The sequence below is a fragment of the Idiotropiscis lumnitzeri genome, chromosome 1, assembly GCF_059441095.1.
Source record: "Idiotropiscis lumnitzeri isolate Australia: NSW breed Sydney's pygmy pipehorse chromosome 1, RoL_Ilum_1.0, whole genome shotgun sequence".
Lineage (NCBI taxonomy): Eukaryota > Metazoa > Chordata > Actinopteri > Syngnathiformes > Syngnathidae > Idiotropiscis > Idiotropiscis lumnitzeri.
The window spans coordinates 41,133,148-41,159,983 of record NC_142391.1 but is presented as its reverse complement, the minus strand read 5'-3'; the positions used below and the strand labels follow the sequence as shown (position 1 = coordinate 41,159,983).

The following is a 26,836-nucleotide window of genomic DNA, read 5'->3' as shown; positions in this document are numbered from 1 at the left end:
ATTGACCTAATATGGAAGAGCAGAGGCGGTGCATCAAGGTGATAGACCCCAGCGCAAAAAAACTTTTGGGTGCTCAGACCCCTGCCTAAACACAAGCGCAGACACACCCACTCACAGCCACTCGAGAGACCTGCTATTGTCACCAGGTGTTTTCGCATTTTTTTCCAAATATTCTCAATTGTATATCAAACATTAACAATACCACAAAAAGGTTGGGGCAGCACGACAGCCTCACAGTTCAGCGGCCGTGGGTTTAAATCCAGCTCCGGCCTTCCTGTGTGGAGTTTGTATGTTCTCCCGTGGACACATGGGTTTTCTCACATTCCAAAAACTTGCATGGCGGGTTGATTGGTCACTCTAAATTGCCCCCGAGGATGAGTGTGAGCGTGGATGGTTGTTCGTTGCTGTGTGCCCTGCAATTGGCTGGCAACCAGTTCAGGGTGTACCGCACCTACTGCCCGAAGACAGCTGGGATAGGCTCCAGTACCCCCGCAACCCTCCTGAGGTCAAGCAGATCAGATAATGATCCGGATGGATGGACAAATGTTCTGATCCATAATACTACAACCTTTAAATCAGTTTAAATATATGCAATAGGTGCCTTCATGGGCCCCAAACTCCATCTGGGCCCCGGTCCATTGCACCGTCGGTATTTAAATTCAAATAATTCAACAAATGTCTGCTAGGCTCAATGGACTGAAGCAACATTGTAAAGCCCAGTTTAAAAAGTGTGACTGACCCCATCATAAAGACGAATGACCTTGAGCAAGGCAACGAAGCCCCCACCACCTTTCTTATTCTTGAAGCTATTGTTGCTTAAGGTGGCTCCAGTAAATTAATCATGCAATATGTACACAAGTCAACGTCAGGTTTGGAATTCACATATGAATAAAGACTTTAGAGAGGATATTTTTCACAAAATATTGCTGTTCTGGCTATTCCTGTTATTAATATTGTGGTCTTAATATGGTAACTCAGTCATGAATGACGTGCGATGCAGTTTTGAGTGAAACAAACCCTTCTGCAGCCTTGAATTTTCCTATGACGTCTGAGGTGCCTTTTGTTATTCTTCACAATAATCAGTGCGAAGAGCTGGAGGTGGAAAGAAATGAGTTGTACCTGCGCACATGCTTTACCAAAGACCAATTTCATTCCTGCGTTTGCTCACAATGCGATGTGCTGTCATTGGCTGCACGCCTCCCACTCTGTGACATATATTAATCTCGGCTGCCTCCTTTCACCCGGGTCGCTGCTCTGCCTGCTGGATTATCCTCAGTCTCAATGCTGAAAACTACTCGAACCAGTGAGAGGGAACCTGCAATTATCACATTTAAGGATGCCCTTCTTGAAGGTAGGTCTGAGGCAGTCGACGACGATCAACATTGTGTGTTGCATCTTTGTTGTTGCTTATGTTTATCTGTGATCACCTCATAAAAGTGTATCCACTTTTTCTGCCATGAATCATCAGTGTGGATGTTTTTCATCACATATAAGGAAGCCGCATCATTTTACCTGATTCACGCTGGAAATATTTAAGAACAGACGAGGCAACAGTATTTACTCGTATTATTTTTCTGTTCCCCTGAAAGGGCCATGATCGAAAGTTCAGAAATGACATTTGACTTCTGCCTCCCTCCATCATTAGGCATGCTGTCTATGTCAGGGGTGGATGAAGGCCAAGCCTGATCCCTCAAAGAAACATGGATGGGGGCGTTGAATGTCATCCCACACACACACAAAAAAAGTCAGTCCTTCCAAATGCATCCCGTTGGCATTTTATCGACCAATGAAAGGCTGAAACGATAATGACTTTGTGCTAGAACGTTTTGCTTCATGATATCTGAAATAGTACTTTGCACATAAATGTGCATTATTCATGACAGTATTCAAACATTGATGTCATGACTTAAATGATTTAATCTATTTCAAGTACAATGACAAGGTTTTTGTGAGGTATCAATCGTATTATAATTTAATTGACACAGTTTGTATTTTGATTCATTTATACATGCTGAGTTTGAAAGAATACATTTACAACAGTTGTCTGTCTTCATGTGCTTGTGATTGACTGGTGACCAATTCAGAGCATGGACAGGTTTTAGTCCTTGTCAGACTTTGTAGAGGATGGGCATGTCACATTAAGAGTACAAGTCGCTGCCATCAGGAAAAGCTGCAATCAATAAATCAACAGAAGTGTTGTGTATTCAAAGGTACTTTATACAAGTGGCCTTGACTGGTTTGTGTTGTACGTACTTCTTGTAAATGCTGCACCCTCGTATCTCACACATGCGCACGGAATTACATCCATTAGTCACCTGCCTGATTCACAACACAATTCACAATATTTTTAACAGGGTGGGTTATTGTGATTTATTTTGTCTAATTTTTTCATCTGGGAGAAAATCAACATCACCCACTTAGGTGTGCAGTACACCAGAAAAACAAAAACCAATCAGTGCAGTATCTCTCATTTATATAAAAATCAGGGTGATCGAAGCACAAACCCGAGTTGTTTTGACACAATTCTGATACTGCTTATGATCAATTACAGCATCAATAAGAGTGACTAGTAGCGAGACTGATGCCCAATCGCCAGGCTACAATGGGTTAAGCTGTCTGTTATATCCAATCAGACAAGCGTGAGCCCTTGAGTAGACACTGCTTATAATCAATTACAGTATCAAATAGTATAATAGTCACAACTCATGATCAATTGCTATGACTTATTATTAACTTCAGGATCGCGGATCGTCGGCGACTTACATGGACAACAAACACTTCACTGCGTTAAACAAGCGGCACATTTTATTTAACCCACAGTATAAAGTGTACAAGCAAGCAAGCAAGCAAGCAAGCAACAATTGTATTTCAGCTCATAGATTACATGCAATACATAAATCTCATTACCGTGTGCTGGAAGGACGGAGAGCCCCGGCGTTCTCAGTAATGCGAGCAAAAAATACGATGCTGGGCGTCCGCGCGTAGAACCCTCAGCTGACTCTACTTTCGTTTTGCCTCCGTCACATTCTTATAGCCAATATTTCACCCCATCCCCTCCCGTTCGAGTGCGCTTTGATGGTTCGCATGGTCCTTCGCACAACTTTGGCCTTTGCCAATCCTTACTCCCTTTTCGTTATCGGCTGTACCTTTTCGCATGAGTCAGACATTCCTGGTGCTTAGGCCCTGTGCGAATTCCCTCCAATTATTCCCATTCTCATAACACATAGATACAACCTGTGCAAATTCTCATAACACATAGACACAGACATCTACTAACGCGTGTATATAGGTATAAAATGGTTATTATGCAGCATTTATGTGGTAAAACAACATTAATAAACCATATTTCACTTCACGAGTACACGGGTATACGCTGCGGATTCTTGCCAACACAGACTACTTTTAATCTGCAGTAGGTGTGACGATGCAAATGACTTGCTACCCAGAAGACAAATGACAACAACCTTATGGCTCTCTTTTTTGGGGGGGATTTATTTTCCCAGGCTGTGCTGTGCGCACCTATGGGTGAGTGACGCATTATTCAGGATGCTGAATGTAAATTGGAGGCAGCAGAACAATGGATGAGTCAATAGAGGTACGAACAGATGGCAATTCTCTGCTGAAGGCCGTCTATCTGAGTCGTCTGCGTCTGACTCGGCTGCTTCTGGAGGGAGGGGCCTACGTAAACGAAAGCAACGAAAATGGCGAGACACCACTCATGGTGGCTTGCAAGACACGCCACTCGGATACTCAGAGTGTGCCCAAACACAAAATGGTCCAGTAAGTTCAAAAAATTGGAAACATTTCAAATGTATGCATTTTTGTTTAATGTTGTCTTTGAATACAACAGGTATCTGCTGGAAAATGGTGCCGATCCAAACATTCAGGACAAGAGTGGGAAAACGGCCTTGATGCATGCGTGCCTTGGACAGGATGAAAGTGAAATCCTGTCCCTCCTGCTGGGCAGTGGTGCCGATCCAACTCTGGAGGACCACTCTGGCTTGTCAGCACTAGTTTATGCCATTAATTCGGGTAACAGGGGCATCCTCAAGATCCTTCTGGATGCTTGTAAAGCGAAGGGAAAGGAGGTCATCATCATCACCACTAACAAGCAACCATCAGGCCATCAGACAACAAAGCAGTACCTAAATGTCCCTCCGCCCTCTGACCTCGAGGAGCATCCGTCCTGCACACCAAGCTGCTCGTCTCCGCTTGACATCCGACGACGGGTTCCTCCACAGAGTGCGTTTCCTCAACCTGGTTGTCCCCTTCTCAGCCTCAGAAACACAAAGTGTCCAGGTTTTTGCGTGAGCTTCGCTACATCGCAAACAGATTCTCCAATTCAACATCCTAGTCCGATAAATGCTCCTAATGTGGACAAGCGTCTTCATCTCCAGCGATTACACTCACAGCAATGGGTCAAAAATCCGCCCCTACTTCTTCAGAAGGGCCAGACCTCGTTGCTGGCAGAGGAGCAAGTCGAATCTCCGTCAGAGGAGGACTCATCTTTCAGAGGCCTCGCCTTCCATAATCGACCTCCAGCTGTTTCGCGCCATCATAGTATGGACATGAAAGATGGACTCCTGAAAGCAATGGATAACATATCAGGGAATGACAACAAAGGGCGAGGTGGAAGAGATTTTGCTCGTAAGATGTCATATGACAGTGCTGCACACACAACACATTCCACCTCGCACCCTAACTTGCATCACGAAAACAATCTCCCGTTTCCTCATGAATCAAGTCAGGCCGATGGCGATACATCAGATAGCCTTCGACAGTTAAATATTTCCAGTCTGCAAAACGTTATTCACCGACGTAACATTGGCGTTGACCATTACAGTTCCGATTCTCAGTTACCGCAGTTCGGCAGCAAAGACAAAAGCGTAAACTGCCTGACAAAGGGGCTGGACAGGTCCAAGCTGACAAACAGCAGGTCCTCCACTCTATCAGGATCCAGAGAGTCTTTAGATAGTTGTGTTCAGAGACGAGGTGCCGCTGGACTCGAACGAAGAGGCTCGGCGGCGCTCCTCCAGGATCACATCTCCTCCACTCGGCCAGGATATCTCCCGCCTCTCAACCCGCATGCTCCCATTCCAAATATTGGTGGAAACTCCATCAGTCTGAGCCCACTGAGCAAAACACTCAATACTGTTTATAAAGGATCGAAGCCTGTTCTGCCCTGTGCGCCTATTTTCCCACAAGTCACCAAAAACAGTCAAATGCTTTGGAGGCGCCATTCCATGCAGAGTGAGCAGATTAAGCAGCTGTCCAATTTTGAAGAAAAGTTGGTCCACTAGTCATTTTCAGTTTTCTTGTGCATTGGTTCTGATTAATTTTCAGTTTTTCTCTCAGCTTCAGTATTGGTTTTACACCCATACACAACTCTCTGGCTTGTATTTTGGTGATACCTCATCTACAGTCAAAACTCTCAAATCTCAAACTGACCTGAAGTCCAATTGTTTTCAAAATCAATGTAGTTGGACACACCTGGGCAAAGCTGCTGTTTGTGCACCTAGTTCACGCATCACTGATCAAAAAAAAAAAAAAGCGTCGCCCTGCCGCTCGTTGTCCCGGAAGCAATTTCTTTCGCCACTCCTTACATGCTCTGCGCCAAGCTATCTTGCGTCGCAGCAGTATGAGCTTTATTTCTACTACATCCAAGTCCGTGCACAGCAGCAGCAACGAGCTGCGTGATGACAAATAACCCCACTATCAAGTAGCCTTCTAAACGAGGAGGCGAACAATTGGGCGCCAAGCATGCTAATCGCTAAAATGAATTACAGAGTAAGTGCTTCGATGTACGCTCGACTTTTAACTGAAGTCTGACTCGAACCGCGTTTGGGCGGAGAGCCAGAAGCTCTGAACAGAAATGTTGTATTGCAATCATTACCTATCGAAACATAAAATAAGACGACCGTTACGTTAGCAATTTAGCAGACTTTCTCAGACCGGAACGCTGAAACAGGTGACGTCATCACAACGAAGAGGTTTGATGTCAAACGTATAGTAAATATTTGTCATCTAATCAATATTTGCACCACAGAGTAGCGAGTTTTGAGATCCTCACAATAATAGTTCTCAAAATTATATTTCTCACCAATTTAGCTTTGCTAAGGGACATTTTAGGGACGTAATCTAACATCAATATACAAAGAAAATATACATTAGTACGGAATGTAAAAAAAATGGTGGCGGGGAGCGGCGCAAATTGTTTTTTTCTTGGTGGGGGGGCGTGACAGAAAATAATTGAGAAGCACTGGTAGATACTATATGCGTTGACATTTTTGCGATGAAGCGATTGTTTTTTTTCTTAATTACATTTAATGGTTAACCTCATGATTATTAAGAATTAAAATGATTGTTTTCTGGGAGGTGTTTTTTGAACTTGCAATTTTCAGCAAAAAATGGTTTGAATGGTGGAATTAAACTTGATTTATTTCTGACATCTCAAGGAATCCCTGTGAGTAATCTCTAATTTGGCCATTCAAAGGTTCAGTTTGGGATTAAATATTTTATTCATTTTAACGACAAGTGCTCAAATGCATGTTAAGCACGGTAGGCACATACTTACGAATTATTGCATAACCAAATTTATAATATTGTATTAATAATATTGTGATAAAAGTCCTAGCAGGGGACACATTTAAACATTTAGCATCTGATCTTCATGTATTATTTTTAACAACTGAATTTGTATGCCGCAACACTTTGCTGTATTTCAAAGCGAAATGCATTTGATTGGCATACAATAAATAAACAATAGAACGAAAGGTCCACATTATGGGATCTGGAATCCACAGAGTATTTTTGTCCCCCCCAACCTCCCCCACAAATCCATAGTGTGGTGAAAAATGATAATCATCAGTCAATTTCAGTCAAATATGATTTTGGCTGAATGGATGATGAAACTGTGTTCAGATTTCCGTAAAATGTTCAAACTCAAGAGTGGTCTCCAACTCCCCTCCATTTACACTCTCACAGTCGACGCTGAGGATTATTCACCATGGTAATTCAATAATTCACAAGACATGTTATGCGTCATGAGTGTAATTCTTCACAGAAGTGGATTTTAAAGGTTGAGTGCAAGTGTTGCCACTGACAACCTGGTTTCCTACAATACTTACTTCAAGGATGCAATCTTATGAAACGGCAATTTGGATAAAAGGCTTTCTAAAGAGAAAAGGTCTTCTCAAATAATGGGAAGCGGGAGAACAGAATTTTTGAAGGCAAAAAAATGAAATATTCAGTAGACATTCAAATAATAAAAAAAATTTGTCTATGTTACTATTTTATTAAGACCCCAAAATGGAGGTATGCATAAAATGGCTGTAATTCCTCCATGGTAAATGTTAACTCCATTACATCAATTCATCTAATTTCACTAATAGTCTAAATAATTCCGGTCTAGCTAGTCTAATTTAATTTTAAGAAGTTAACATGGAGCAAAGACATTAGTATGAATGCTAACAAAGCAGCACTTTTAGCGTAACCAAATACATTTCTTTATGAAATGAAGAAATGTGCGACACAAAACCTTAGAGCAACAGATTATGTTTACAATACCATTTCATTTATGTATGTAAATATGCAATGTATTCACTTGTAAAAAGTGATGGCAGTAACACGTATAAGACGCACGTTACTTTTAAATATGCACATTTTTTAGTTACTTATTCCACACAAGTAGTCAGACTACGGTAACTTCTCTAACATCAAACAGCATTCATTTGATGAACACATTTTCATCTACATGTGAGCAGGGTTGATGATTGTCTTACAGTTCATTACCAAATATGTCAATAACTCAAATCCTACAATAAAACAGTCAAACTGGCAAGAATGTCTTACTTCTCAAATCTCATTACAATGAATAAAAACAACCCTAGGTATCTCTTCTCCACCTTCGATCTTTTAACCAGCTCTGATCTTAAAAAGTGCAGACCACTTCAGAAGTAAAAACGATGACATAAGATCCAGTCTTTTAGCTCATCAAAATGTAACTTCTATTAACGCTGGACAGTCATTTTTACCAGAGGAAACACTGGAAAGTTTTGCCCGGGTCGATGCAAGGACACTTGGTCGAGTTTTCTCCCAGATAAATCAAACAACCTGCCTTTTAGATCCAATTCCTACATCACTTTTAAAAGTTTTTTATGGATTTTTTGAGGAACAGATTTTAAATATAGTTAATTGCTCTCTTCAGACGGGTGTCTTCCCCACTGCGTTTAAAACGGCGGTGGTGAAGCCCCTTCTGAAGAAGAGCAATTCAGACCCCAGTGTTTTAAATAATTACAGACCTGTATCCAACTTACCGTTTTTAAGTAAGATTTTAGGAAAAATTGTTTTTCTACAGTTAAATTATTTTTTAAATACAAATAATGTTTTAGAGAAATTTCAATCTGGTTTTAGAATGAACCGCAGTACAGTGACAGCTCTTTTAAGGATTTTAAATGATTTCAGGTGTTTTGCAGATGCAAAAAAACTCAGTTTTGGTGCTACTGGATTTAAGTGCCGCGTTTGACAAGGGAGATCACCACATTTCATTAAATAGACTTAAAAACCTAGTGGGCATCTCTGGTACTGCTTTTAACTGGTTTTATTCCTATCTCACAGACAGACGTTTCTTTGTAAGTATGGATACCTGTTCCTCCAAAACCCATGAAATTAAATGTGGGGTTCCCCAAGGTTCAATTTTAGGCCCAAATACTTTTTAATCTGTACATGCTTCCTCTTGGGGATGTCATTAGGAGACACGGCATCAGCTTCCACAGCTACGCTGATGACACACAGCTGTATATTGCCGTGTCTCCGGATGACACAAAGCCTATCGATACCCTTTTAAATTGCATTTTAGATATTAAGTCATGGATGGCAGAGAATTTCCTACAGCTCAATCAGGAAAAAACAGAGGTTTTAGTGGTCGGTCCTGAAGGTCAGAGAGAAAAACTTTTACCAAAACTACAAGCTTATAAATCATCACAATTTGTGAAGAACCTGGGCGTCATTTTTGACTCTGAGCTCAGTTTTATTCCTCATATTAAAGATGGAACCAAGATTGGTTTTTATCACCTTAAGAATATAGCCAGAGTCCGCCCGTTTCTCTCTCAGGCTAACACGGAGGTGCTGATGCATGCTTTTATTTCCTGCCGCCTAGATTACTGTAATGCCCTGCTCTCTGGTCTTCCCAAAAAGAGTATTTCCAGTCTACAACTACTTCAGAATTCAGCCGCACGGGTGCTGACGAGAACCAGAGGGCGGGCACATATTACACCAGTTTTAAAATTGCTGCATTGGCTCCCCGTGTGTTTCAGGGTTGATTTTAAGGTGCTTCTATTAGTTTTTAAATGCCTTAACGGTCTTGGGCCATCTTATTTATCTGACCTTTTCTCGTATCAACCCTCGCGGAACCTGAGGTCCTCTGCCACCGGCCTGTTAATTATTCCTAGGGTGAGGACTGGAACACATGGCGAGGCTGCATTCAGCCATTCTGGTCCTCGTCTATGGAATAGCCTGCCCGAGGACATCAGGTCCGCAGAGACTGTTGATATTTTTAAAAGGAGGCTCAAGACTCACCTTTTTAGTTTGGCTTTTAAATAATTTATCTTAGTCTTTTAATTCAGGACTGTCATTTTATCTATTATCATTGTCTTTAATTTTTTTTAGCTTCTTTGTCTTTTAGTATCATTTTTCTTTTATATTTTAGCTTTGTCTTTTTATATTGTTGTCTTTTAATTTTTAGCTTCTTTTTCTTTTAGCATTATTATTTTCTTTTATATATTTTAGCTCCAGTGTTTCCTCAAGGGGGGCCTCCGCGCTGGGAGGTGTGGCTGGCCTTCTCACAGGGGGCTTCATCCCGGAGGCTCCTTCGGCCCGGCGGACCGGGGCCCTCTGCACTATGTGTAGGGTCTACCCCGGTCAGTCTGGGCCAGGGGTCTGTGTGTTGGCGGAGCTCCCTGTGGCCGTGGGCCGTCATCCCTCTCAGCGCGGATGACCTACCCTGGATACATGGTTTCTCTGTGCCTTGCCATGTCTTTCTGTCTTTCTACTAAGATGGTTTATTAAGTTGTGTGAATGCGAGTGTTCTGTGTGTATGCGAGTTCAGGCGTGTATGTGAATGTGTCTTGTGTTTATGTTGAGTGGGTGGAATGGGTTTTAGTTTTTTGTTGTATTTTGGATGTTATTGTACAGCACTTTGAGCTGCATTTTATGTATGAAAAGTGCTCTATAAATAAAATTTGATTGATTGATTGATAAAGCAGGGGTGGCAAACCTTTTGATTGGCGAGCCACAATGGGTTCTAAAATTTGACTGAGGGGCCTGACCAGAAGCAGATGGATGGAGTGTGTTGGTAACCTCACCCCATCTGAGAAAAGTTTAATTTTAAATATAAGTGAAGAAAATCATTACAACAATATACACGTCTTTGAAAAACTACCGTATTTACAAAATAAAACATTAACAAGGTTTATTTAATTTTTTTCAAGTTTGGCAGGCCGGATTAAAACGTTAAAACCGGGCCGTAGTCTAAAGTCACAAGCCAATCAAAATGTCCAGTAGCCACTTTTTTTTTTTTTTTTTTTAAACTTTAGCTCTGGCTGTTATCATCTACCTGCCTCATACAATCTTTGTTTATTTCTCACACTAATTGCACTCTGAAGTGGAGTGTGAAAATGAAGCATTCGCGCTTGGGCATAATAAACGTTATTATGTAAGGTTACGGCATCGTATTTATTGGAAATGTAGGAGTCCCAGCAAGGGGTACAAATCAGCTGTTCATTGCCAACGACGGTGGAATCCTGCAGACAAACAAATTTTGACCAAACGTAAACGCCGAGTTGTTCCTTTAGTCAAACTGTTGTTGGTGACATTGGTTGTGCTGATTTAAAGAAACATTTTTTGAATGTTGTCGTCACGTACAAATAGATCACTGGCACGCAGCTCAGAGCTGCAACAGTCTCTGAACTGAGAGGAACTATTGAACCAGAATGCAAGCAAATGACAAGGGAATTGTTACATAATGCGTACTACCCCAACAGTTCACGTTTTCAGCAGTGTCGACCAGAACGCACAACGGTTTTTAATATATTACAAATAAATAAATCACAATAAACACCTAGTTTACAAATATTATTATTATAATAAGTGTGGATGCGTTTTTTGGGACACCCTTTATACACACACACACGCCCTCACACACGCACAAATATTATCCTGCCCCTTAGTTTACATTTCCAATTATTACATTGGTATCCTTTTTTTTGGTATATACAAAGAATCCCTACGTATAAAGCACTTATTTTTTCAACTTCCTTTTGACACCACAAGTGATTCCATAAATTAACACCTTTAACAGAGACACACGTTTGCTTCATGTTAGTTCTTATCTTTAATTTTTCAAGTCACATATGCCTCTGAAGTTATAACAGCAACCCTCTTTGATTTTGAACAGCTTCTGAATACTGTGGCAAAGAAGCGACATTATCAAGCAGCCTCCTTGTGCGGTTCAGGATAGGATTTTTAGAATAGAATAGAATAGAAATCCCTTTATTGTCATTGTACTCAAGTGTGCAACGAGATTAGAGGGCTCCCCTCTCCAGGCATTTCAGGTGATTGTCATTTTCAATGATAAATTCCATGTTTAAAAAAACGTGGAAACAGAATGCACTTTTTCAAGCAAGTAATCAGTAAAATAACAATTGTTTTTCCAAATTAACTGTGGCAACACCGCTTGAAAATAACAAAAGCGGTACAGTGAACATCTAGAGGCTTGATGGTTCCCATTTTCAGCCTTAATAATGATGGCTCAGATCTCCTCTTGTTAAGTCTGTCAGCTGTGTCCTTAGTGCCTCTGGTAGGTCATAGCAGATCCTGCGGACATCTATACACATTCTGTAAGGTAGCAGGTCCTCTACTTTAAATTGGTCATTCTGGCCGGTCCACACTGTTAGAGAGTACCTGCACACAACAAAAGTGTATAATAGTAGTGTCTATAACAGTATACACAGCTTTTTCCAACTATCTTTATTATGCACAAGCACATCTGTGTGGGAAATAATTTCAGAAAATGTCAAATCAAATCAAAATAAAGTAATTAAACATCATACAAAAAAATAAAGCATAAAAAGAAAAAAAAACATTTTACATTGTATATTCAACAAAAGAAATATTTTTCCCAAAGTGAGATGCTGAAAAGCAACAAACCCCGGAAGTGTACAGAGCCAGTCAGAAAGCGACATGTCAAATTTATCTGAGGCAATGCAGGTGTTCGAAGAGTTGGAGAAAGAGGAAGTTGTCGGCATGATGATTGTTGGACCATACGTGTATGAGCCAGATGCTCAGAATGCTGAAAATGTGTCCAAACAAATGTATGTGGAGTGGAGACATGACCCATTGAGAGTGGAAGAAGACTGAAAGACTGCAGGAATTCGCCTCGCGTTACGGTTTGAAAGTCGATGCTGTGCCGTACTGTAAATTGCGCACGATGTTGGTGCATTTAGTTGGGTAGCATTGACATCATAATGGCTTGGTGTCTTACATTGTCAAATTAGCTTTATTTCGTCACATTTTGATCATACTAGTAGGCATAAATAAGGTATTGCAAATCAAAAAATTCTTGTAAATTCACAGTTAGATTGACTTGTGATTGGCAGTTTTCCAAGAGGGCGTGTGACATGATCATCAAAACAATTCACACACTACACAGTTTTCCTAAGTGATTGTAACCCCACCTACATTTTTGCAATGTATTTATCAAAAGCAAACCGTTTGAGAAGACAGACGTCTTCAAAAGCAGTTATCAAGACGATCAATAATGCTGCACAATGGCCGGCTGGCAATTCGGCCTTCTTGAAACGACGTCACTCTCCTGAGATGATCCAACATATGCAATTCTGTTGTTGAGCGCATCGCTATGGGTCTAATTATGAATTTGGGTGGGTTGCGTTGAAAAAAACTAAAGTATGCTTACAATTTTTTGGGCCGTTAGTATTACTCATCAGATGGCTGACGGTGCCACATGTAATTCTATCATGCGTGATTATAGCAGCCATCCCCGGTGTTACTGAATTAAGTAAGAAAAAAAAATAAATAAAAAAAAATATCAATGCCCTTGATTTCTTCCTTTAACAAGATATAATTACTAAAACAAGGAAGATTATCAAAATGTTTTTTATTTATGTTTGACTTCCCCCCCCCACAAACAAAAGCCGTTTTTCTAATATCAACGTAAATTTACTTGACAACAATTTTCACGGTTCCCTATGCAGGGGTGTCAAACTCAATCACGCAGGGGGTTGAAATACAAAGCTGTCATGGACAGACAGAACAAATATTTATAGAACAGACTAAAAACTACGATAAGCGTTTTTGAGCATTAATATTCATCCAAAAAACTTTAGCATTCCAAAATAAATCAACTTTTTTTTTTACTCTGTATAAATCTCAAAACTATACAAATTCAAAATATGAACAACAAAAATAAACTATCAAGAATAGAATAGAACAGAATTCAACTTTATTGTCACGGCACACAACAGTCAAGAGCAACGAAATGTAGTTTGTATCTATCTAGAAGTGTTTAGCAATAGAAAATAGATTATTGATTTGCAGTTGAGAAAATTTTTTTTTACAGTGGTGCAATGAGGTATGTTTTCGTGATACCAGATATAAAATATTGCTGTAGTGTAAACGTTAAATCAAAAATAATTTGAACTAAACTTTTTATTTACAACATTTTGCCTTATCGTTAAGATAACATAACGGCCAAGCTCGTTGTCATCGCTTTGCAGGAAATAACTCTTCATAGTTCAATGCAGAGGTTGCAAAAATGACTAATATAAAAACTAAATAAATTTTTTTTTTAGCTGACAAAAGTGAACTGTCAAGCGCATATTTGCACCATCTGCATTAGACTATGAAGAATCATTTCCTGCTAAATGTTACTGGAAAGAACTCGGAGGAGAGAGAAATGGAAAAGAGGCACGAGAGCAGCCCTCGACAAACAGCATTGAAGACCTGCTTGACGTTTCTGCTTCAACAGGTCAATTAAATTGTGTGAATTGGCATCAAGAAAGAATGTGCATGTTAACCAAAACGCATTGGTATCAGAACGATCTCCACATGCAGAATGACTAAAAGTGATCAAGCGACAGTTAATACACTGTCTGTACAAAAAGTACACGTTCATATGAGCTGCATTTCTTTGATGCTTCACTGGGCGAAACTAAGCTGTTTCTGCACCGTGACTGATTGAATGAATCATCACAAGCTCTTATCTGCATTCACCTTTTCCACTTTATACTGCACCGCTCACTCAAATCACAATGGCAGGCGCAGTTTGAACCACCCACACAGTTCGTAGACACAAGAACACATTTCCACATGATCATTACATGTTTGTCAAGACAACATATCTGTAATTGTAATGGTATATGCGGGATTATTAACACTTTTCGGTACGGCATGTTTGGTTCGGCCCACTTGCGTTCCGTTTCAATTTTTGTTATCAACGTGAATTCATGCCCGAGAATAGTTTTCAAACGGACGCTATTGAGTATCGCACGCGTAGAAGAGTGAGGCGGCACAGAAGAGGAGCGACCACGCCAGAAGCTGTGATAAATTAGAAATGTATGGCTAAATGACATTATTATGGCATATGCAAACAAGCCAGAGTTGTATTTTGCAGTCCGGAAGTTACACATGTGAATAGGAAATTAGCCGGCTAATGAGCTTTAAAAAATGTTAATGAATTATGCCGTTACCCTCTCATCACTCTGACGTTTTTTTGTTTTTGTTTTGAGCTGCATGGCAAGCGCTTTAAAAAGACAAATACAGACATTGACACTGAACAAGGGGCAGTGGCAGAAGGGTGTCTAGTTTGCGGTCGGAGCCTGATCTGGCAAAATAGGGCCACCAATGACAACGCATGGCATTGTTTTTTTATTGCAACAGGATTGCGGACATACTCAATTGTTGAATGCTGAGGCTGTAAATATTTGCTTAAAGTTCTGGAGCCCTGCTATGCTATCATCTCACGTTTGGTCAAAAGCTATACCTGCACTAAAAAAAAATCAAGTTGATGTTGCCAAAAAGCTGTTGAGCGTGTCCGCTGTGTCACTCACCACAGATGGATGGGCATTGTGGGCCGCAGAGAGCTTTTTACCAGACACAGAACATTACATTACGCCAGAGTGGAGGATGCGAGCTGTGTACGAGCAACACACGAGCACAAACCTGGCCGAGCACCTGAAGTGTTCCTCATATTAAAGATGGAACCAAGATTGGTTTTTATCACCTTAAGAATATAGCCAGAGTCCGCCCGTTTCTCTCTCAGGCTAACACGGAGGTGCTGATGCATGCTTTTATTTCCTGCCGCCTAGATTACTGTAATGCCCTGCTCTCTGGTCTTCCCAAAAAGAGAATTTCCAGTCTACAACTACTTCAGAATTCAGCCGCACAGTGCAAGAATGGAAGTGGAGCGACCTGGGACAACAATACCTGTCACCAGAGACAACGCCAAGAACATCTTCAACGCGGTAAAAGAATCAAGACTGGGTCCTCAGATTGGTTGTTTTGCACATACAATAAATTTGGTCTCGCAAAAAACCAGAGGAGTATTCAGATTATTGGGTAAAGTCAGAAAGATAAAATTACAGGTAGTGTATTTTTTATAGTGTAATTTCTTACAATATCACTCATACGGGTCCTTCAATTGATCTTTTTCTATAAATTTACCGTTTGCTTCACATCCTTTCTAAAATAAACATATTGTATCTTTTATAAGTACCAAAACTATAGCGAAGCCTCCAAGATATCGAAGCGAAATGGGATTTTAGCATACCGTTACACTCCTACTAAATATTTAATACCAATTTGCACAATTGCATAACAAAAGTTACATTATACTCATCATCATCATTGGCATAAATGCTGCAAATTATAATTATTAATCCGTTGCGGGAGCTGATTTATGTATTCAAACCCAATTTAAATATGTAAAAGAATGAATAAAAATCAAGCTAGTCAAGTCATAAAATCTTGCCCAGTCACATTATATATTGGAGTAATAAAAATATTTATTTTCACTGATTCAACTACAAAAAGTACATTGTCTAAAAATTTAATTAATATTTACATCTCTAAAAATTAAGTGTAAAAACAATTATTTTACAAATTAAGTCTACACTTAAATTTCAAATCTTTATTAAAATTAGTGTGTGTAAATGGGTGAATTAAAATCATTCACTTTGTAGGTTGTCACTTTTTGAAGTTGAGTGAAGTTATTAGTGTTACGGGGGCTCTGCCACATCAAATATGGTGGACTCGCTCACGACCAAAAAACTAGTCTGTAGGCTCTATTAACGATGTTGTGCTCCATGTTAGACTCCAATTAAGATGAAAAAGATTGCGGTTTTGAATGGATTATTGAAAGGAAATAGCATAAACACGGAAATACATCACTGTTTTTGTTCAGAGCACGCTTTACTGTAGACAGATTGCATAAATCTGTATTTCATTGTCGCAAAAGTATTCACATAATTGCACGGAAGTTATTTAGAGTCGAAAATGATTGCACACCATCACAGTGTCACAAGCCTGTATTTAGTCACCCGCAACTTGATTGCGGTTCATGTTTAAGTCACCACTTCACATCAACAAGTTGCATTGACTGGGTTGCCAGCTTGGCATGAATGAAACAAAACTACTCTATTTTCTTTCTAAAAAGGCGATCTGTGTTAAAATGCAGATTACAAATAATAAACAAGACAACTTGTGAAGTCGCGTAGTCCGGGTCTGAGTCAAGTCAAGTCAAGTCATTGTCACGTTTTCGGCAACCAAGTCGCAAGTCCTAAAAATAGCAACTCAAGTAAAGTCACGACTCCAGCCCCCCATCTCAGGTAATTCGGGTCATCCATGATACGAACAGAAGCATTGTGGGCAATGCAGGGTCTTGGCTGGGCCTGTTTTAGCCATCGAGCCTGAAAGTGTTTACCAAAACATTTCAACCAAAATACTTTAACACGATGCAAATCTCCCTTCCATGGCAGCATAGTGGGATCTAAAATGGAAGTATGTTGTATTTGGAAGCGAACATTAGCACACGTGTGTTTTATGTAACTCAATGTATCGATTACGCAGGAATTAGTCAGTGATTCTCAAGCATCTAAAAAGGAAGCACGTTGTAGCTGATGCTAGATTTCATTTCTGAAAGTCGTGTCTGAAAGCTAGACAGAGTAAGCACATACAGGTTACGGTGCGTGTTTAACGTTGTAGCACGATGTCCTGTTTGATACACCAACATATTGTTGCGTTTACTACAAATTACAGAGGCATTAGCCAACTCCAGTTTATTAACAAGCAAAACACAGTTTTGGTTTCTTAGAGCTTCCCCCTAAGATGGATAAAAATAAGTGAATTTTGCTACTTAACTCATATTCCACCAATGCAATTTTAATCAGAATGACATATTTTGACTGGTGGGGCTGCGTTGAATATTGTTGTGCAAAGACAGTTTTGGGGTTGGCTTCCCCTATAACATTTTTTTTTTCCATTTCAGGTGCATACCACATGCATATTGTGTAGAGCAGGAGTGTCAAACTCATTTTAGTTCAGGGACCACATGGGACCAATCTATTACCATGGGGGCCTGAACCGTCAATATTATGTAGATTGACACTATTTGCATGCTGTCGTGCAAATGGCGGGGGTCAACTGTGTGACATATAAAAGAAATCTCTAAAAAAAAAAAAAAAAAAAAAAAATTAAAAAGTACATTTTGTATGAAACACAGAATGATATGACCTAAAAATTAAATCAATAAATAAATACAATGTAACTCAAATATCCAGTGGCAGGAAGAAGTCCCAATCAAAATATGTTGCTTTACAAGTTGTTTTCAAGGAATACAGTCGAGTGCAAAGAATTGAATTGAATACAGCAGCGCTTCAATAAACATTGAGGAATACCTCCCACGTAGCATTTTAGTTTTGCCAACACAAGTTTGGCATCTTGTTTAGCGAACGTTTCATTCAACTATTATGACTCAGTCTGAACACTAGGTGGCACCCATGTAATGAGGTACTTGAAGTGTCTTTGACAGAAGAAAAAGAAAACTCATGAAGAAGAAATTATGTCATGCTGAAAACAATAGCGCTGTGAGCTAAATTAAGCTATGCTAAAAAGTAACAAAATTAAAAAAAGCACTACAAGACCGAGTCGAATGTCCACTGCTGGCCCAGATTGTGACCCACGCAAAGTGTGAATCTCTTTGAGCCGACTGAAGTCTTTCACCTGCGCTGAGCGATGAAGCTCAATGCTAATGTCAACGCTAGTGTCGTTCCCCACTTTTGATCACTTCAGCGATCATGGTTAGCTTGTTACAAATTGAAGAGAGCTTTAACTGCAACAAGAAGGAGCAAACCAGTTCACAGATGTTGATGTCAACCATCAATAGCGAAATAACTAACAGTTTTTGTGACATTCACGAACATAGAAGGCACCAAAACTATGCCTGTACGAGCTTTAACGTCGCCATTGGCTTGGGTATGTCACATCTACCTAATTTCTGCGCCGACGGTTGATCCTTGTCATATGTGTTTATATTACAAGTAGTAGAATGTGTTATAAATCAAACCGGAACTTAAGTTTGTATGTTAAATCGTGACATCAAGGCCAGTTCCTTGTTCAACTTGCTGTGCCCATCTGTGCAAAGCTTGTAAAAATTAATAAAAAAAAAAAAAAACATTGAAGGACTTCATTGAAATGTTCGATACAAAATTAAAAGAATTGAGGTCTGGTTTAAAGGGTATTGAATTAAGTATCGAGGTGTATATTCCTTGGATACAACCAACATGGGCCATTTGGCGAATTGAGTGTGAGTAAAGTATAAAAATATGTACAGTCCGACTGAACAACGATTAGTCGACCAGCAAAATGTTTTTTTTGTGGCGGCCCTAATCTCAAGTCATTATTCTATTTAATAAACATTACAACAACAAAAAGAGTATGCGTGAGACACAGTCACCTGTCCGACTGTTGTAGCAGCCATGTGAGCTCAGAGACAGACTGGGCCAAAAGGGACGCCCGCACTGGGAAGGTGACAAGGTGTTCCAGGCCTTGACATATGTCCTGCATCTCATGCACCATTTCCCAACTGTAACCTGAAAAAAAAATGTTATGCAACATTTAGAGATGTCACCAACCGAATGTTTTTAAAATCGATTATCACATTGATTATTTCCTCATTACTCTGGTAAGCGATTGACACAACTGATTTTTTTTTTTTAGATTCATTTGACCTCTTTTTTTTTTTTTTTAATTAGCTCACTAAATATGCTTATTCCAACCACATTTTTGTTTGATAACTGTAAGACGGAAAATAGCCAAACATTGGCGAAGGGGTGTCACAATTATGGTTTTAAAATTCATTAGATTATTATTGTGATGTTATAATTATTGTGACGAGCAAGAAATATAATATTGCATCAAACAATTTTTCTAATGGACTTAACTGAAATATATATATAAAATACTTCACATTTGGTGATTTATATTGATTCCAAAATATAATTCAAGTAAATATCTGTTATAAGTAGGGGTGGGCAATATGGTAAAAATATCACAATTTATTTACAAATAAAATCACGATTTTATAGCGATTAATGTTTTTGTTTTTTAGACTCATTTGCACATTTTTGACCATTTTCAACATATCTAAAATGTAAAAAATAAAATAAACAAAAAACATTTTAACACCAACTAAGCTTTTTGAACAGGTTTTAATTTAAATTGAATGTGCAGTGAATGTAAACACAATAGCTAACATAACGTTACCATAAAAATAGTCATGCTGTATTTTGAAGTCTTTCAAATCCCTTGTTTTCTTTCCACTGTTTCAATGGAAATTTAACTTTAGCAAAGTAATAAGTCACTGCCTAAGTTACGTCTTTCCACCACTTGCTTGTTTTTTTTTCCCATATGGTGTGCTCTTGTTAAATTAATGTGTTGACGTGAGTTTTGTTGGCTTGGCGCTGCCGTGTGTGTCATCTCCGTTTGGTTTGACTGTCACCATCGTGTTTTGGGTGCTCTCTCCGCAAGCGATTACCTAAACAGGTTTGGCGCATTGCCATCCGATGTCCGAAGGTAGTCTCAGCAAACTATGCAAATAACTATGGTTTGGGCCTTGTCGCACAAGGAAAAGCCAAACTAAATCCACACTGTGGATGTTGAGTTTCTTTTCGGGACCAACTTTGTTTAGTGGTGAATTTCCACCATGTCTACCCGCCACACAAACAAACAGGGAGGAGGGAAAGTCACATAGGATGCACTGTGCGCGCTGTGATTGATCGGTCGGGTACGCATTAGCGACTCTGAGCTGCCATAGAGTTGAACTATATAGCAAGTGGCCTATAGACAATCTAACAATCTTTCGCCTTCATAAGATCATCAACACGTTAAAACACGTAAGGATCTAATATTGTCATATCGCCCACCTCTATAGTTACATGCTTGCAAGAAAAAAAAATCGTAGTTGAAAAACAGCAATTAATCATATTTTAAAAAATTCATCACTTTGCAGCCCTAATTGTGTGTGTTGATGGAACTCTTCAAAACTTTGCTTATTAGTGCTTATTAGAAACAAAAGCAAAATGGAACATTATTGTCATGCCCATAGCACCCACTCAGATGCACACAAACATACTGTAATAAAAGGAACGGAGAGGAAGCAGAACATTGGACGACCTTGGTGCACTGAAAGCAACTGTCCCCCCTTTTGCAAAACATGTTCTGACTCTGGATGTATTCTTTCCCTCTGTCTCGATTTAGTGCATGTCTACTTTTGAATGTCTGTAATTATACTGAATAAACTAGACAAAGGACCTACAATGACAAACGTGTAACAGCAATACTGCATTGACATGACAATGAATGTAAAACAAAGAAATCCATTGACTGAAAGTGACATTTGGGATAAAACACAGAACAAAAGATGAAACTTTGTGTAAAGTACATGTGAAGAAAACCACCCCAGGAAATATGCTTATATTAACTTACATCTGATAAATATCAGCCTCCAATGTCATCATTAGTAGTCGTCTAAAAACGGATACCATAAACCCAAACAGACAAGACTATGGCACGAATCAATGAACCCTCACCTGGATTATCAATCCCTGCAGTCCATTTTGTGGTCCAACCAAGCGAGAGCACAATGTTAGAGGGAAGAGTCTTTACAGCAGCCAGGAAAGCTTGAGGCTCCAGTGGTTTGTCCTGACTTCCAGGTCCTGGAAGGACATCAGCATTGATCCAGACGGGAAAGGTCATCTGAGCCAGTGTTTCCTTCAACAGGTCCACAGAAAGAGACACCGCCTCCAAGCTGGATAAAAACACAGAAATGGTTTAGCAAAAGCATCATGTCAGCTCTCAACACCTTGGAAGAATGCAAGATTTCATCTCACCTCTTGAAGTCGAGTTTGATCCCCTTGTCATGCAACTTCACACATTCAAGCCACTCCTTCAGTGTGATGTCACTGTCAGTGTCAGGAGGGTGGCCCATGATTGGCTCCTTGGGGTCATGGCCTCTCATGATTATGTCAGCCTCAATCATATGAGTGGGACCTCAGAGCAAAAATGAGTTAGGTGTGTTGTCTTTGTAGGAACAAACATGAGGTGTGATAATTGGCATTCATGTAAAACGAGTTAGATGATGCTTCAGTTGCAGAGGTGTCAAGACTAAATTTTTGACCAGATGTTCAAATTCCACAGTATATTTCAAAAACATGTTTCTTCGTTTGTTTTTTAACATGGAAGTTGCATGTAGTTGTTGGGGGGGGGGGCGAGTCAGCGCTCTGAGTGTGGTTTTGTTCCTTGGTTCTTAATGCAAGCAGCACATTTACAATCAGAAACAACAGAGTGAAAATGTGATTTCCTTCAGGTGTTTGAATTAAAATTAGTGCTGTGAAAATTAAATCATGCATATAGAGTAGCTCATCTCATGGACTACCTGTTGACTGATAATGAATGTGGATTGGTTTGATTATAGAACTGAAGTTTAAAGTTTTAAACAGCCACTCTGGAAAATATACCCAAACTATCATATATTACAAGTGGTGAGTTTTCTGTACTTTGTAAACAGAAAACTGATGTCCTACCTTGGAGAGCCTCGGCCAGTTTGCTCCCGCAGTTCACTGCGTGTGACCATCTCACCTCCGAAGCATCGTTTTTCTTTATCTGACCCCGAAAATATTCCACCAGCTGTTCGCACATCTCTTTGCGTCAAAGTTTCGTCGCTTATGGTTCAGGACGATTTCACTGGCTGCCAGCAAGACCGACATGAAACTAAAAAATAAGTACCTACGCAATCAAAGTATCATATTAGTAATAATGCGCACGCTACATGCATTTTACATACCTAATAAGACCTTAAAAGTCTTCACCCCCGACCGCGCTCCGAATAATTCTGTCCGACAAGAGGCGCGTTCGAATATAAACTCCGAACGTGCACTGGTTTACTCGGACCGTTTGGAATCACAGAGCGTTGTTGATATGTTCCATCCGCCAATTCATCCATATAGCCGAGTGGGGGGAGGAAGCAAAGAAATATATTTGAGAAACAAGTGATTTAGTGATTTGCGGGATGTCGATTGTGGCTATGTAAAGCCCTTTGAGACTGTCTGTGATTAAGGGCTATACAAATAAAATTGACTTGACTTGACTTGACTTAAAAGCATGACGTCATCCGCAGGCGCGCCGCCACCGAAGGACCCCGAGCACATCTAGCAACCCGACTACATCTTGTACCGACACCCGGTGCAAGCTCTCAGCGCTCCAACCTTTTTTTTTAGTTTCAAAATATTCATATACAAATAATTAAGGCTCATATTGACTACGCAAACTGCACAGTTGAACAACACACGTAAGGAAAACAAAATAAAAAAATAATTAGAATGTGACGATCTCAAACAAAAAGACAAGTTTCATTAAAAAAAAAACAGCCTCCGGGCATTTGTGTTTGACATGTTACGCAATTTTTGTATAACTTGAGGCATTCTTTCAACTGTTAATGTGGTGCTTCAATTTGAGGAATTACACCTATGAATAAAATGTTTTTCAAGTTAAATAAAATTGTTCACCCCCCAAAAAATCCAAGTTCGTCTCCTTGAACAGTAACCTACAACTTTAATGGACATCCAGTTAAAATTGTGCCAAGCAATTTGTTTGGTCAGCAACCAGCTGTGTAAGGATAACCAGAAATCTGAAACCAGCTTGCATTCAAAGAAAATACGTTGCACCGTTTCAATGTCATTCTTCCAATTGAATAATTTGTACTATCACATATATTTGTCCCCGAACCGGGTGAAGTATTTGCACTCGGAGCAGAACAAAATCTTTTGAGTGAGCTTGAGAGTGAGAGCTTGAGTTTGAGAAAGAGCGAGCAAGAACATGGAAGTGATAAGCACAGCTGTGTGAAGAAGTAATTGAGAGCCAAAATAAGCATCTTAAGTTGTATTTAATTTGAACAAAGGGATCAAGTACAATAAACACAACCATCTCTACATTGCTACCAGCTCATCTGTGAATTTGTCTCGTGTGACAACGAAAGTCTGAGAAGGTTCCAGGACGCTCTGTAATGATAAATACCCCATTTTATTACGTGGAGACTCGCAGCAATTTGTCCGAAGTGGTAAATTGTTTGTACAAATCTGTTTTTATGGCTAAGCTTTTGTGGCTTTTAATCAGGTGTGTGTTGTACTACAGAAATTATGGAAAGTGGATGTGAATAGGAAATTAGCCAGCTGATGACCTTTAATGAATGTTTATCTTTGAATTATGCAATCTTAGAGGTTCGTGTCGCTCCCACGGCATCAACGTGCACTAACACTTTTTTTTTTTTGTTTAAGTTGGTGCGGACAGACGAAACGTAGGACAGTAGTGCTTTCAAAGGATAAAGCCGGACGTGGACAGAGGACAATTTTAATAGCTAAAAGGGTACAAAATAGGGTGAAGTATATATACACACACACCCCAACCCCCACATCCTTCTTTCTATTTTGTTTAATTCCAGTTCATGTCCCAACTATGTCAGGCTGGATCCAGCCTGCTAATAGATTTGTGTTGCGAAATGCTGAGAATGGAGCAGGTTGTGCTTCCTGTTGTTCTGTTTTTTGAACATTTTATCAAGACTGATACGAGCTCTGCTGGTATTTAAAAACATCGACGTTCTGACAGAGGAGAGAAACAAGACACCAAGAACACAGGTAAGATTAAGGCAAGCAACGTGTCATACTTTCTGCTTTTGCTTCTGTCAATATTACTGTGTACTACTTTGACTAATTATATCAGAGATGTGATTAATTTTAACTGCTGAAATAAATTATTTGGATAAAAAATGTTTCAACTGAGGGAATCTAAGTCTCAAATTAAATATTTATAATTTACAAGTATTCCACCTCCAGTAAGTCAAATAGTCAATAATATTTGGAAGATTGTTATGGTGATCACTGAGAAAATAAAAAGGCTCACTTTTCAAAGAGGGCATATTCATTTATGTAGAGAACTGTTGGTAATCTTATACATTTTCAGAGGTTTTTACCTGTTGAATTTTCAGTCGTTGCGAGAGATAAGGTAAAGATGGAATAAGTACATGCAAAAATGTATGTTTGTGAAATATGAACGCATGCTTTTTACACATTACAGTAAAATGGAAATATTAAACGACTCCCCTCTCTACTACTACTAATGTGTTTCTCCGTTCACCTTCACAGCCATGGCCTCAAGTCTGTCCCTCCTTCTGGCGCTATGTTCTCTGTCCCTGGCTCAAGCCCAGCTGAGGGTGTTTAACTTGCGCGCCAGTGGTCTCCCCTCTGACATATTGGGGACCACAGATGGTTACGTCAAGGTGTTTTGTGGCTCTGCCACTTTGGGCAAAACGGTGGTCCGTAACGACAATGCTAACCCTTGGTGGGAGGAGGAGTTCTCCTATTTCAAGGCCCAGGAGCGTGACGTATTGAGGCTTGAGGTTCATGATAAGGATTTGCTCTTTGATGACCAGCTGGGAGTGTGCCAGAGACCGATCCAACCTGGAACCCACCAGCACGACTGCTTCCTGAAGAAAGGGGGAACCCTCCATTATACCTACACCCTGGGCCAAAACAATTAATAACCGTTTAATCCAACTGATGGTATTCTTTTACAAGTTAACCTCCTTTCCTCAGAGGACATCTGAAGAAGGGATGCACAAAGCTGTTGATGTTTGACTCCTGTCATTCACAAATCCTTGTTTTCCAGCATATACACCATAATATTTGCTGTTATCAATGCTTTCAAAAGGAAATAAAGTCTGTTTCAACACTCAAAAGATACACAATAAAATGTGATTACAGTGTCAAAGGAAAAGCAAGACACAATGGCATACAATAAGTGCTTTCTACTTTGCAAAAATGAATGAACTCACAAATAACACTGAGAGGTAGATACTATATTTCTGTGATTGTAATGTAATTTTAAAGCTCCCACTTGCTGCTGGTCGAGTTCACTAAAGTATAGCAACTGAGCAAGAACTGCAAAATGAGCAATGTGAATTACATCCAGATATACATACTCGGGGGTGTCAAGATCCAACCCTAGTGGGCTGGTGTCCTGCACGTTTTCAATCTCTACCGGCTCCAACCCACCAGATTTAAATGATCAGCTCATCAGCAAGCTTTGAAGTAGCCTGATAAGTATCCAGCTCATTTGAATCAAGTATGTTGCAGCCGGGAGACACGGACACACGCACACCAGGACTGCAGTTTGACACCCCTGACACACGCACACATGCGTGCGCACACGCACGCGCAAACGCACGCGCAAACGCACGCGCAAACATATCTATCAGTGGCAGGCCGTGCGTTTCACACGCAGGCCTTCAGTGAAGACCTACTGAGGCCTGCTTAAATTACCACTTGGCCTTGCAAACCAACACTGCTGGAGCGTGGTGCTTACAACAAAATGTACTGTATAAGTTTTGAAAATTGTTTCCAAGTAAAATTCCTGTAAAGATGCCTCAATTTAGATCATATTCAAGGATCATAGAAAAGCTATTAGAACAGTTTTTTAATTAAAATATACTTCATATTTCTTGATTTACATTAAATACAAGTTATAATTCAAGTAAATACCTGTGAAAAGCTTCACAAAAAATAGCAGTAGAAAAATGCAATTAATGGCAATTGTATTAGTTGAACCTGCTGACAATTCATTTGTGCTTTTGACTTATACAAAAATTTTGACAATAAAATGTCGCCTAAATGTGATACATTTTTACAAAAAATATGATTTTTTAAATTAAAAAAATAATTTAGTCACGACAGATTCACCTAAAGATAGTAGTGTGTCCAGCATAGAATTTAATTTAAAGAATATTGTCCCCCATTATTGGGCACAACAGTTTTCATTGATCTATCGATAGAGCAACAAAGTACATAATCAGTTTCAATTATTGCGCAATGAATGTCTGTGACTCTCTAGTGTAGTGTGCGCCATGAATTTAAAAAGCCAGAGTTCACTGACGTTCAATGTAATGCTTATTTAGATTGTTAGTGTTTGCAGGGTTTGTCATTGTTTAGAGCCTTCTGGTTAAGGCATGATGGACCTTGCTTCATGCACTAGAACGTAGTCGGACTGGAACAAAGGGGCCGTTGTCGAAATAATGTGCACTGTATGTTATAAAGCCAATCTAGAACTTAATACTAGAAACGTGATCAGCATAAGTTAGATACTGTAGTTAGCAGGAGTTAAAGAAATTAACAAAAACTATTTGTACAAAACTTTGCTGTAAAGAGGCCACCATAGGCCA

At 39.6% G+C, this 26,836-nt stretch overlaps 3 protein-coding genes across 6 annotated transcripts; 2 read left to right on the top strand and 1 right to left on the bottom strand.

Moving 5' to 3' along the window:
• The first annotated feature begins 1,097 nt into the window (after positions 1-1,097).
• Positions 1,098-15,594, top strand: ankrd34bb (ankyrin repeat domain 34Bb). Of its 2 annotated transcripts, XR_015844282.1 has the most exons (4): positions 1,098-1,351; positions 3,504-3,780; positions 3,851-5,787; positions 15,419-15,594. XR_015844282.1 is itself a non-coding variant. In XM_088301147.1 (3 exons), the coding sequence occupies exons 2-3, from the start codon at positions 3,578-3,580 to the stop codon at positions 5,298-5,300; spliced, it is 1,653 nt and encodes a 550-aa protein (XP_088157273.1). In that variant the 5' UTR covers positions 1,098-1,351; positions 3,504-3,577; the 3' UTR covers positions 5,301-8,527. The 2 variants fall into 2 exon arrangements, 1 of the variants encoding a protein (XP_088157273.1); XM_088301147.1 differs by lacking the exon at positions 15,419-15,594 and having other exon boundaries at positions 3,851-8,527.
• Positions 11,682-25,801, bottom strand: fam151b (family with sequence similarity 151 member B). 2 transcript variants are annotated; one of them, XM_088301171.1, is made up of 6 exons: positions 22,412-25,801; positions 22,152-22,338; positions 21,459-21,618; positions 21,159-21,376; positions 19,025-19,160; positions 11,682-11,958 (listed from the first exon to the last, which is right to left on the bottom strand). In XM_088301171.1, exons 2-6 carry the CDS (start codon positions 22,264-22,266, stop codon positions 11,793-11,795), a joined length of 795 nt encoding a protein of 264 aa, XP_088157297.1. In that variant the 5' UTR covers positions 22,267-22,338; positions 22,412-25,801; the 3' UTR covers positions 11,682-11,792. The 2 variants fall into 2 exon arrangements, with proteins under 2 accessions (XP_088157297.1, XP_088157289.1); XM_088301163.1 differs by having other exon boundaries at positions 22,152-22,315.
• On the top strand, positions 24,124-25,357 carry LOC148344649 (perforin-1-like). Of its 2 annotated transcripts, none has more exons than XM_088301185.1 (2): positions 24,124-24,257; positions 24,765-25,357. In XM_088301185.1, the coding sequence occupies exon 2, from the start codon at positions 24,767-24,769 to the stop codon at positions 25,157-25,159; it is 393 nt and encodes a 130-aa protein (XP_088157311.1). In that variant the 5' UTR covers positions 24,124-24,257; positions 24,765-24,766; the 3' UTR covers positions 25,160-25,357. The 2 variants fall into 2 exon arrangements, with proteins under 2 accessions (XP_088157311.1, XP_088157320.1); XM_088301194.1 differs by having other exon boundaries at positions 24,245-24,268.
• Positions 25,802-26,836: the final 1,035 nt, after the last annotated feature.